Source organism: Carettochelys insculpta, chromosome 25 (assembly GCF_033958435.1).
Source record: "Carettochelys insculpta isolate YL-2023 chromosome 25, ASM3395843v1, whole genome shotgun sequence".
NCBI classification, from domain to species: Eukaryota; Metazoa; Chordata; order Testudines; family Carettochelyidae; genus Carettochelys; species Carettochelys insculpta.
Window position 1 is genome coordinate 1,437,835 of NC_134161.1, and position 12,431 is coordinate 1,450,265.

General features: G+C 52.1%; 1 protein-coding gene across 1 annotated transcript; it reads left to right on the forward strand.

The window, feature by feature from the left end:
- The first annotated feature begins 1,306 nt into the window (after window positions 1–1,306).
- LOC142001614 (T-cell surface glycoprotein CD3 gamma chain-like) lies at window positions 1,307–8,900 on the forward strand. Its single transcript, XM_074977029.1, has 6 exons — window positions 1,307–1,486; window positions 3,132–3,161; window positions 5,663–5,857; window positions 6,344–6,475; window positions 7,408–7,451; window positions 8,545–8,900. The coding sequence occupies exons 1-6, from the start codon at window positions 1,432–1,434 to the stop codon at window positions 8,605–8,607; spliced, it is 519 nt and encodes a 172-aa protein (XP_074833130.1). The 5' UTR covers window positions 1,307–1,431; the 3' UTR covers window positions 8,608–8,900.
- Window positions 8,901–12,431: the final 3,531 nt, after the last annotated feature.

A 12,431-nucleotide genomic window follows, 5' to 3' on the forward strand; every position in this document is an offset into this window, starting at 1 on the left:
ATCTAACCTACACATCTCCCTCTTCAACTTCAGACTATTACTCCTTGTTCTGCCATCTGACACCACTGAGAACAGCTTCTCACCTTCCTCTTTAGAGCTCCCCTTCAGGAAGTTGAAGGCTGCTATTAAATCACCCCTAAGTCTTCTCTTCTGCAAACTAAACAAGCCCAAATCCCTCAGCCTGTCTCATAGGTCTTGTGCTCCAGCCCCTGAATCATTTTTGTCACCCTCCACTGAACCTGCTCCAGCAAATCCACATCCTTTTTATACTGGGGGGCCCAAAACTGGACACAATATTCCAGATGTGGCCTCACCAGTGCCGAATAGAGGGGAACAACCACTTCTCTAGATCTGCTCGAAATGCTTCTCCTAATGCACCCTAGTATGTCGTTAGCCTTCTTGGCTACAAGGGCACACTGTTTACTCATATCCAGCCTTTCATCCGCCATAACCCCTAGGTCCCTTTCTGCTCTACTGCTGCTGAGCTAGTCAGTTCCCAACCTGTAACAATGCTTGGGATTCTTCTGCCCCAGGTGCAGGACTCTACACTTGTCCTTGTTGGACCGCATCTGATTTCTTTTGGCCCAGTCCTCCAATTTATCCAGGTTACTCTGGACCCTCTCTCTCCCTCCAACATATCTACCTCTCCCCCCAGTTCTGTGTCATCCACAAACTTGCTGAGGGTGCAATCCAGTACCTCATCCAGGTCATTAATAAAGATGTTGAATGACACTGGCCCCAGAACCGAGCCTTGCGGCACTCCACTTGAAACCGACCACCATCCAGATATTGAGCCATTGACCACTACCCGTTGGGCCCGTGCGTGAAGCCAGTTTTCTATCCATCTTACAGTCCAAGGATCCAATCCATATTTCCTTAACATATGGGCAAGAAAGCTGTGTGAGACTGTATCAAAAGCCTTGCTGAAGTCAAGGTATATCACATCCACTGCCTTTCCCACGTCCATAGAGCCTGCTACCTCGTTGTAGAAGCTAATCAGATTGGTCAGGCAGGACTTGCCTTTGATGAATCCATGTTGGCTACTTTTGATCACTTTCAGCTTCAGTGTGGGTCCTTTGTGGGAATGCCAAAGTGAGGCAAAATTGCCCTTTGTTGTTTGTGAGAGGATCTTTTATTTACAACCGAATATGCTGGTCTGTGTTGGCAGCAACTTTGGCGACAGTAAAACAACTTCTGTAACAGCCCTGTGTCTTTAAGTTAACGTTCTCACTGGGGAAAGGAGAGAGAGGTTTCCATGCATAAGCTTCCTGTTGCCAACATCTAAGAAGGCTCTTGTTGCAGGTTTCATATCTCTCCGCAGCTTAGTAAAGAGATCTTTGATTGTATTATACTTTTAAACCACGCAAAGGGATTTTTCCTCAACTTCGTGAGGAAATAACGAGTTGCACATTAGTATTAAGGAGGAATATCATGGGGAGACATGGGTGCCTGTTCAGAGTAATAATGGTCAGCTTTATCATCAAAGGTAAGACCGTCAGTCCTGCATTATGAATAATTATATATTGCTATTTTATTACTATAATGCCCCAAATGGGTTCAGTGCTGTACGGACATTGTAATAAGACTGTCCCTGCCATGAAGAGCTAACAGTCTGAAAGATTAACAAAGTCAAACAAATGGAGAGCGAAGATACATAGCCAGATAGCTAAGCAGGAAAAGCTGTGACAGTAATGGCTGGCACCCAGAGCTCCTTTTTACGAAATACAACCTTGTCCGTATTATACAGTTTGGGTTTTGGAGATTGTTCTGTGGGAGATGGACCTAATGGGCTTTTTCTAGCTCTGCTTTTTGTGCTTTCTGTGAACATTGCACTCCCTCACAAAGTTTAAGGGGATAAAGACCATGTGGTGGGTGAGACAGATCAGCCACGATTTTCTTCAGATACATTCACTTGGTTTGCAGTCGGTTTGGTTGGTATTAATGGAATTTTAGAACACATTGTGCCATATGTTACACAATATCCAATTAGAGGAATTGCACAGAGTTTATGTCTGGGTCTGTTTTGCCCCTTTGTGTCATCCCGTCTCTTTCATGGCTCTAAACATACAACATGATTGCTGAGCTCATCTCGCAGGCAGGAGGAATTTTAATGTTTTAGCACCTTTGCTGGGTGCAGGTAAAAAGTAAAGGTTATTTTAAAACTATTAACAATTCTGTCTTTGATTTGATGAAGGTGTGTGTCTTTATGTTTGAGTTTGAAGAAACAGCTGCATTTTATTTCATCTGATTTATAGAATATGTCTGTCTGGCAGGCTCCGAGTGCACATTCAAAGTAAAGCAAATAGTTCCTTATGGCCACATAAACAGACTTCTCCCACTTCAGAAAACCTTGGCTTTCTCCCTCCAGTCAAGCCAGCCATGAAGAGACATATGAGAGGTTTGCTGAGCTTGTAGCTACAACGATGAGGGAGTTGGTTCCCCATGTGCCCGTTGGGAAGCAAGTTCTCAACTCACTAAAGCCTACATTTAAAACATGGACAAGGCTGTTGGGTGACTCAATTTCTGGATGCCCAGTTTCAGCCAACCTGGGCCCAATTTAATACACACAGAGCCCCTTAATTTCAGTGGGCATTGTGGGTGCTCAGTACTGATAGCAATCAGGCCGAGGGGAGCTCAGTCTGGATGCTGAAAAGGAGTGGCCACTTTTCATCATCTTCACTATCATCAGCAACCATGGGTTCAGCGCCCGTTGGTGTCTGGTGCATCTCTCACTATTTCCTTCCATCTTGCCCTGTCCAGTGTGGAGTGGCTTAGTTTCTGTAGACGAGCTCCGCACCAATCTACGGTATCACTTACTCATTCTCTGTGGGGTCTGCCCCTCCTATTCGAACCCTCCATTACGACGCGTACCAGGCTCTTGAATTTTCATCCATCGTTCATTCTGCAAATATGCCCAAATAGCTGTAACTTGCATTGTAAAAACTTCTGCAGTAAGTGGCCACCTTTGGAAATCTCTCATTAAATGGACCATAGGCATTGCTAGGCCTGGTCTGAGCAGGGAGAGAGTACTCTCCAAGAATGTCCCTTTTCTTTCTATGTCCTCTTGTTATGCCATGATGTGGGAGAGTTTATGTCACCTCTAAATTATATTTTTTTTCTTTTTCCCTCAGGCCTGGTCGTACAACAGTCTCAAACTAAAGGTAAAAACCCTGCTCTGGTGCTCATTTAAAGACCTTTTTGGGCCGTGTTGGCTGGAGGAGGCAGCTCTTGAAATTCACAGATAGCCCTGGCAGCCAGGAGTCTGCATCCCCTATTTGTCTGAGAACTCATTGGGGGTGGAGGGTGAGGACACAGATGGAGCACAGGTGGCCAGGGTCTGTCTGTGTTGTGCCTTTCACCCATGCAAGATGCTCACTTCTGTAGTAGTCATTTTGAATAGCAGAGCAGCAAGTCATGTCCCAGGGAAAGCACATTACAAGAGACAAGTATAATAAGGAAGACCGGTGATGGTGACTTACTGGCTTATACCGTGCCTGTTCCATGCCCAGCCTGCCTTACAGTCGGACAGGCAGCTCCCTGGTTCACGTTAGGCCCGATGCTGTGCCCAGGGAAGTTGATAACATCACTCTTATTGACTTTGCTGAAAGAGGGATTGGGCCTGTGACTCTGAGGTTGTCTGTGGAGCAATACCAGGCAGCAGCTTGGAGCAGGAGAAGCAAATCCAGTAAAGTTACTCCCGTGCAAAACCAATGCCAGCAAAGCCAAAATGGTGGCAGTCAGTGCAGTCAGCAAGCAGTAGAGGACAGAATGAAGCTGTTTTGGCCTGTTTTCCTGTCACCACGTGAAACTCACAAAGAGGAGACGCTGACTAGTAAGGTCCCGGCTGCCATGGGCATACTATGTTCACACAGGTCCTCATCGATTTCAAACACTGTCAGCACACACCCAGAGAGAGAAAATAGCTTTAGTTTTACCTTCTCCAGCTGCAGTCATCTGAGGTGCAAGAAGCTCCCCAGAGAAACAAGATTTATGAGTTGAAGCGGTCCTTTTAACTGAGTGTCTCCTCTGCAGTTACTTTTGCATGTTGCTTCATTAGTAACAGTTATTTATGTGTTTGTTGTTGTTATTATTACTCAAGAGTTATTTTAATTCTTTGCAAGTATCAGAGAGGGAGCCACGTTAGTCTGTATCTTCGAGAACAACAAGAAGTCCTGTGGCACCTTATATCTGTTAGTCTATAAGGTGCCACAGGACTTCTTGTTGCTCTCTTTAATTCTTTCCTAGTTCTGCAAAGCCTCTTTCTGAGCCCTTTTAAAAATGAAAATATCATTATTTCTGAAGCGGGTATCTGTGGGCACAGGAGCACAATCCCACCACAGGCAATTTACTGTCCCTTAATCATTATTTTAGCAATAGCTACCTGATTTGCAAACACAAACAGGTGCCAGAATTAGACCCTAGACGAGTAGTGACTGAAAAACGTGACGTGTGTTCCTGTGCCTAATCCAAATTCTCAGCTGTTTCTGTATTGCTGAAGCCTTTGCAGTGTTAGCTCCACAACTTTTTCATCCCCGGCACTCAAACAACAGCAGTAACTATATATCTTGGGTTCTGAAGGCTGGGGGAGTGATCCCCAGGGGTCCAACTCACACCCCCTCCTCAGGAAACACATCTTGTGAATCATCTTACACTGTTTTCATTGTTGAATAGTAACAGAGAGGGAGCTGTGCTAGTCTATCTACTATGAAAACAAAAAGCAGTCAAGTAGCATTTTAAAGACTAACAAAATAATTTATTAGCTTCGTGGGTCTGTCCCACAAAAGCTCACCTAATAAATTATTTTGTTAGTCCTTAAAGTGCTACTTGACTGCTTTTTGTTTTCATCGTGAATGGTTTTCAGTTAAATTTGCCCTCCAGTTAAAGGGCTGACCAGAGAACTGTATTTTGAAGACTAACCAGTTCGGCTGATCTGCACGCACCGTTTTTACTTTGAAAACTCCTTGTTAAAAACTCCATCCACCTTCGTCACTACTTATTAATAGTCCAGGCTCTGCAGACCCTTTTGCTTGCTGCTCAGCCTGCCTGTGCGTAGTGGTGTGCAGGATCGGGGCCTCTCATCCACCCCTAGAATTTATTGCAGGTCAAAGGCCACTGGGCCCAGTTATTTTGTGCCTGAGTGAAACTGTCCCTGATAAAATACCAGTTGCAATATGATACTAATACAACTACGACTCTATAATGATATTAGAGGTTGCTAATTAAGGACCTGATCGTACAAGCACTTCCTCTGGAATGTACAGCTTACCCGGTCACCGTCACTAGCTCCACAGTGGCAAAAGGATGCCTCCCAGAAGTGGGCACTGTGCCAGGAGGTGTGTTGGCAGAATCAGGCCCAGCATTGTTTACTTGTTGCTAATAATTGATCCAATATAACAATGTGGTTAATATAATCTGTGTTCTTTCTATCTATCTATCTAAACAGAGTTGTGTACCTGAGTTTTACGCTGTATTTCCCATCGGAGATGTTTTTTTCAGGGATGTTTATCTCAGAACACCTTTTTTCAGAGGTTTCTGTGAGAGACCATCACCATGGGAAATGGCTCCTTTCTCAGTGAGCTCTGAACCTCCATTATTGGTGGCAGCTCAGCCCCTTGCGCTGCTCTGTACCCGTTACTGCCCAGCCTTCGTTTTTGTTTTACAGCAAGCATCTCGGTGGACAAGAAAGGCAACAACGTGCTTCTGAAATGTGAGGCCAGCTCAGCGTCCGTCACATGGAAGAAAGATGGAACTACCCTACCAGAGAACGCAACAGATTTGGATTTGGGCCCAGAAGCAGATGACCCGAGAGGGATTTTTCAGTGTGATGACTCTGTTCCTTTACAAGTGTATTTACGAAGTGCGTTCAGCAATTAGTTTTCCTCATGACGATAGAACTGGCGCTGGCCTTGTTTTGGAAATGACAGTTTTCAGTGTTCTGTGACCTGCACCTGCCATTTCTCCACTCGCTCTCTGTAAAGCTGCAGCACTGGCAAAGGGGTGTGTTTCTCCCCCATGTACCCTGGCAGGCTGTATAGCTTGTAAGGGGCCATCTGGCACTGGCCCAGTGGGGGAAAGGGTGGGGGGAACCTCTGTGGTCTGCTTGGGCTCTTCCACCTCCGACCTCTAATCTTCTTATCTCAGCCAGAAATTTCAGCAGGTCTCTGACTGGGACTGGGGTAGGGTGGGTTCCCATTGGCCCCTTGGCAGCAGGCACTGAGATGTGCACCTGCATGGTTTGCTCCCAGTGCTGCTCAGCCCTGGCGGGGTGTCTGGGAGATGGGGGGCTGGGGGGCGTGGCCCGTGGCCCAGTTCTCACTGCTCTGTGGCGTCCATGGCTTTGCAGTGTGCCAGAACTGCATCGAGCTGGATGCAGCCACCATCTCAGGGATCCTGGTCGCTGACATCATCGCCACAGCCTTCCTGGCCATCGCCGTGTACTGCATCGCTGGCCACGACGGAGGCCGTCTCTCCCGAGGTGAGCCGGGGGCAGCCCTCTGTCCAGCTTCGGGGAGGGGTGTCGTGCAGCCTGGTGCTGGGACGCGGCGTCTGGTCATCTCCACTCACACCAGGGTGAAGGGCGGCTGGCTGGACAGGAGTCACTGTGCGGCATACCTGGCTGGGGTCTCTCATTGCTCCTCCTTAAGATGCGGGTTGGCGCCTGGAGTCCTGTGTGCCGGCTAGATGCACAACTCAAGGACGCACGTCAGCCCGTGGGGAGGCAGCGGGAGGGTGTCCGTGTGCGTGACTGTGCGTCTGCCCCTTGGCGTGGGAGAAGAGCATCTGGCGGCATGCCTATCTGCCTGTAGCGGGAGACGCTGCCTGCGGCAGGACAGCCACCTCTGGGCGGATTCTGTGTGACTCCCCCCGCCCATGCCACTAGCTTCACAAATGGCACAGTCAGCTCCACAGGCAGGAAGGTGCGACTGGCGTGGAGAGCAGCAGGGGATGCAGATCACAGCTGAGAAGAGGGGAAATTTGGGGCAGAGACATCGGGGAAACTCATGGGCATGTCTGTGTTAGGCTTCAGCTCTCCCAGTTGTAGGGACAGTGGAAAGCCCTAGTTTAGATAGGGCCCCTGCAAGCACCTTGTTATTGACCCAGTGACCAGTCCAAGGTGGGGCAGCAGTAAGCGAACTTTGTGCAGAACAGGCCGAGTGTGAGCAAAGCCTCGTGCCTAGCAAAAGCGACGTGTTCCCAGCTGCCCATGGAGATCTGCACCAGGTATGGCCACTACCTCCACGCACAGGGAGCGTGGACGAGGTGTGAGATGCTGGTGAATCAGACGAGGGGGTTTGGACCCTATGCTGTGCAGGTGTAAGAGGTGGACCAAGGAGCTGGTGGGAGGGCGGTTCACTGGAAATGCCATTGGCCCCTGTGCTTCACAGACCTTTGCTTGGTTTATTTCAGCTTCTGACCGGCAGAACCTGATCGCCAGTGAGCAGCTCTACCAGGTGAGTGTCAGGGGGTCACTGGGCCAGGCCTGTGCAGTGGGCTGGGCTGCAACTGGGCCAGCCTTACCCAGCCCTCAGAGCTCGAGAATCCAGGCTGGCATGGAGAGACCTCAGGCCCTGCTAGTTCTGGAGATGTGGAGTGGGCGTAGAACGCTGCCAGTGGGATAAATGGAAGTGGGGTTGGTCAGACTTGGTCCTGTGCACCTCTACTTTGCCAGGTGTAAATCTTTACCCTGGAGTAGCCAGTCCCAGTGCACACTGCAGCTGGGACACGCTCTGGCTGTGCCCTCCCGAGTACTGGGGCATTGGGGCGAGTTTCGCAGCCGGGGGCGGGGTCCAGAGCCATTGACCAGAACTGTTAGCCCCATATGTGATGGAAACCCCTTCATGCTGCATCCCTAGCGCCAGCAGGGCATAAGGGGCTGGCTGCGGGTGCCCGTTTTACCACAACTGTGCCCTTCCACAAGGACAGCCTCCCGAGGGTGGAGCCCCTGTGTCCCCTCGCCACTTCAGGCTGAGATAAAAACACCTCTGCTAACCTCAGCCGAGCAGGCTGATCCGTGCACTGTGCCTGCGGGAGTGGCCGCGGGAGGACAGGAAGGGCTGGAGCCTGTCTGGGAGCACCGTCGGCACAAGCTCCCCAGGCACACGTAGGGGCGCAGACCCCCAGAGATGCACAGGCCGAGTCACTTGCATGTCTAATTTTTATCGCCCCCAACCGGCGCCAGCTGCTTTTCTGCTGCCCTGCAGGGAAGGGCTGGGAAAGTCCAGCCACGTGGCGAAATGAGCTGACCAGGTAGTGCTGGGAAAGGAGCTCCCTGCTGGTCGCTGAGCTAAGTAACTCCAGCACGAGCTCAGCAGGAGGTCCTGCAAGCTGGGAACGCTGGCTGTGCTGTGCTGTGATATGTGGCTGCTGGCAACCTCCCCTCTGCCTGAGGTGCCTGTTCCAGATGGATGCTTTGTGGGCAGAGGAGATGGGAAGCCCTGCCCGGGCCCGTTTCTCCTCTCCAATTCCCCAAACTCCCAGCGCTGGGGGCCATCTCCGGCAGCGGTGGGTGGAGCGCAAGGCCCTTACCATCTCCTTCTCTCCTAGCCCCTTGGCGAGCGGGACAGTGAGCCGTACAGCCGCCTCGGCGTTGCCAGGACCCGCAAATGAACAGGGAGAGCACCTGCGGGCTAACCGGCTGCTACCCATGGGCCCTTTTCTGGCTCTCTTTCCATGCGGGAAGCAACAGTACTGGGGAGTCCCGCTGCCTTGCAACTGGCCCACAAAGCCTTCCCTCTGCATCTCGGTGGCCAGACCCCACGGTGAGGGGGGCCTAAGACGGAGAGGTGATCCTGGGCCCTGCTCGTCTGAAATCCCTTTGCTCCTTGCACTGCTGCAGCTGCCCATGGACCTTTCCACTCTCTGGGATGCATTTGCTTTGTCAATAAAGAGGCTTTGCCCCAGCTGTTCAGAGGGTCAGAGTCCTAACTAGCCTGTCCTCACACCAAGGTCCCCACTGCAGCAGGGCCTGCAGCTGCTGGAGGGTGATGTCTGAAGGGCCCCATGCAATCAGTAATGGGCCCGCCCCGAGTGCAGCTAGCCAAACTGGTGGGGGGCTTGGCTTGGCTCTGAGCCTCCCTGCTGGGTGCAGAGACTGGCTAGGCTGGGCTGGCAGCTGGTGGTTTCTAACATTGAGTGGGGTGGGAGTAAAACACAGAGGCAGGGGAGTGACAACCGGCCTGTGAGCGCCTGGGGTGGGAAGGGTGGTGTTGTGGCTGGTTCCCATTCCCAGCTCAGGGAGATCATGGGCAAGTCACTTACCCTTTGTGTCTTCGCCTTAAGCCCACCCAAGGTAAATGATACTGGGCCACTTTGCCGGGGTTTCTGCTCCCTTGGGAGGGCAGAACTGCCCTGCCGAGGAGGATATCATAGACTCATAGAACACTGGGACTGGAAGGGACATCGAGAGGCCATCGAGTCCAGCCCCCTGCCCCAATGGCAGGACCAAGTACTGTCTAGACCATCCCTGATGGACATCTATCTAACCTGTTCTTAAATATCTCCAGCGATGGAGATTCCACAACCTCCCTTAGCAATTTATTCCAGTGTTTGACCACCCTGACAGTTAGGAACTTTTTCCTAATGTCCAACCTAAACCTCCCCTGCTGCAGTTTAAGCCCATTGCCTCTTGTTCTATCCTCAGAGGCCAAGAAGAACAAGTTTTCTCCCTCCTCCTTATGACACCCTTTTAGATACCTGAAAACCGTTATCATGTCCCCCCTCAATCTTCTCTTTTCCAAACTAAACAAGCCCAATTCTTCCAGCCTTTCTCCATAGGTCACATTCTCTAGACCTTGGATCATTCTTGTCGCTCTTTTCTGGACCGTCTCTAATTTCTCCACATCTTTCTTGAACTGCGGTGCCCAGAACTGGACACAATACTCCAGCTGAGGCCTACTCAGAGGCATACTCCAGATCGTCATCCTGAGCCCCCCACTGCACAGAGCATGCCACAGACCTGCTTGGCCCTGGGATACATGTTTTGTTAGTATCAGCCGTCCCTCCCACATGTCTTCCGCTGGAGAGCTGCGAAGTATAGAACAGCCCCTCCGCCCCCGGACCTGGCTGAGGCGGGGGGCAGCTGGGGGAATCGTTTGTTCCAAAATAGGTTTGGGTTGATATGTGCACGTTTCCGCTTCTGGCAGAAGCCGGGCCACAAGCCGGCTTGGTGGCGGGTGCAGGCCATCAGCACTAGGGCTGGAGGTGCTCTGAGCAGGGCGTGCGCTGCTGCTGCTGCTGCTGCTTCTGACGCAAAGCCTCCCCTCCCCTCCCCTTCCACGATCAGATAGGGCTGTGCTGCGACCAGGGAGGAAATGGAACCTGCAGGCAGGAGGATCAGCTCTGACAGGCCAAGCAGGGTGCAGCGCAAAGCTGCTGCAGAAGCACTGATCCTGCAGCGAGGTGCTGGGCGGCGCACTCTCCATTAGCCCGCAGGGTGATGGGCTAAAATGAGCCCTGCCTGCTCCGGCACCCCGACCGCAGAGGGCTCTGGGAAGGCTGCCGGCCAGCCTGCTCCGCCGTGGCCCACCGAGGGTAACTCTGAGCCCCTTTGCTAATGGGTCTAGATGGGGGATTGCTACAGGGACAAGCCACAAAGCAGCTGAAAACTCTGCAGGCATGATGGTGTTCCCCTCCACCCGGCCTCAAGTGATTACACGCAGCAGCTCAGTGGGCAGGCTGGGCTGGGCTATGGCTGCTGCAAGCCCTATCATTCATTCTGCTGCAGGGGAAACAGAAGGGCAGGGAGTCCACCACGGCCATGCAACACTTTGGAGCTGAAGCTGGGTGCTTAGCTGGTGTGCCAGTCACAGGGAGCTCCCCACCCAGCGGGTGCCCAAGCAGAGGCCGGGCGGCTGGTCTGTGCTGCGCCAGCACAGCGGGCAGGCCCAGCTGGGGCTGGCTGTTTGTTAGGTTCCCCGGCAGCATGTCCCCTTCAGAGCCTCGGCCTTTTCATGGGCTAGGATCCCAGGGCAGCCGGGATAGCTGCTGCCGCCTGGGACAGTTGTGCAGCCCCTTAGCTGCCTCCTCTTGTGCAAGGTTCATTGCTCTTGTGAGGTGATCACAGACGTCCGCCCGAAGAGCAGAGGGCAAGACGTACCGAGTGATGGAGCGAAGATGAGTCGAGTCCCACTTGCAGTGCCGGTGGCATGGGAAGGGCCTGTGTCGGGGGAAGCGGGAAACCCTGAGGGATCAGAAATGCCTTTTCTCCTCCTCCTCGACAGCACCCAGTGGGGTGTGAAGCAGGGACAGGCTGATTCTTTGGCTCTGCTTGGAAGGTCAGGGAGTCCTGTGCCACAAGGTGTGATGGGTTAGTTTTCTCCATGCCCACAGGCGACAGCGTCTGGCTTCACCAACACACCTAGACCTTACAGTGCATCAGATGTAACCCAGGAAGCCTTTTCCAGCTTTTCCCACCCACTACAGCTACTGGCTCAGTGACAGCTTTGCCTGTCCCAGGCCCTCAGCGTCCTCTCCAGCCTAAGCCCCTGGCCCTGGCCCTGCTGTTTACAGGTTATTACAGTTCTCACTGGCTGGGCAGGATGGGAGGCAGGCAACAGATGGGAGCTAAAAACAGTTAAAAACCTTGGAAACCAGGTCACCTCCCTGCGCCGGCTGCAAACACCTGTGGGTCGTGGTCTCCTCCTGGCTTGCTAAGAATTTGGGTGACACATTGTAGTGAGCAGCAGAGAGCAGCTAACTGTGTTACCATGGAGGAAATGGCCCCACATTAATTCAGCTGTTCTCTGGCCACCTAGGCTGCGTCTACACGTGCACGCTACTTCGAAGTAGCGGCAGTAACTTCAAAATAGTGCCCGTCGCGGCTACACGTGTTGGGCGCTATTTCGAAGTTGAAATCGACGTTAGGCAGCGAGACGTCGAAGTCGCTAACCCCATGAGGGGATGGGAATAGCGCCCTACTTCGACGTTCAACATCGAAGTAGGGACGTGTAGACGATCCGCGTCCCGCAACATCGAAATAGCGGGGTCCTCCATGGCGGCCATCAGCTGGGGGGTTGAGAGATACTCTCTCTCCAGCCCTTGCGGGGCTCTGTGGTCACCGTGTGCAGCAGCCTTTAGCCCAGGGCTTCTGGCTGCTGCTGCTGCAGCTGGGGGTCCGTGCTGCATATACAGGGTCTGCAACTAGTTGTTGGCTCTGTGTATCTTGCACTGTTTAATGAAAGTGTGTCTGGGAGGGGCCCTTTAAGGGAGCGACTTGCTGTTGAGTCCGCCCCGTGACCCTGTCTGCAGCTGTGCCTGGCTCCCTTATTTCGATGTGTGCTACTTTGGCGTGTAGACGTTCCCTTGCTGCGCCTATTTCGATGTTGGGCTGAGCAACGTCGAAGTTGAACATCGACGTTGCCAGCCCTGGAGGACGTGTAGACGTTATTCATCGAAATAGGCTATTTCGATGTCGCTACTTCGAAATTAGCTAT

Bases quoted from the DNA above. Each gene is read 5' to 3' on its own strand.
- LOC142001614 (XM_074977029.1), top strand. From the start codon at position 1,432: ATGGGGAGACATGGGTGCCTGTTCAGAGTAATAATGGTCAGCTTTATC. The intron at 3,162-5,662 runs GTAAAAACCCTG...TTTGTTTTACAG, and splicing joins ACAACAGTCTCAAACTAAAG to CAAGCATCTCGGTGGACAAG. The intron at 7,452-8,544 runs GTGAGTGTCAGG...CTTCTCTCCTAG, and splicing joins CCAGTGAGCAGCTCTACCAG to CCCCTTGGCGAGCGGGACAG.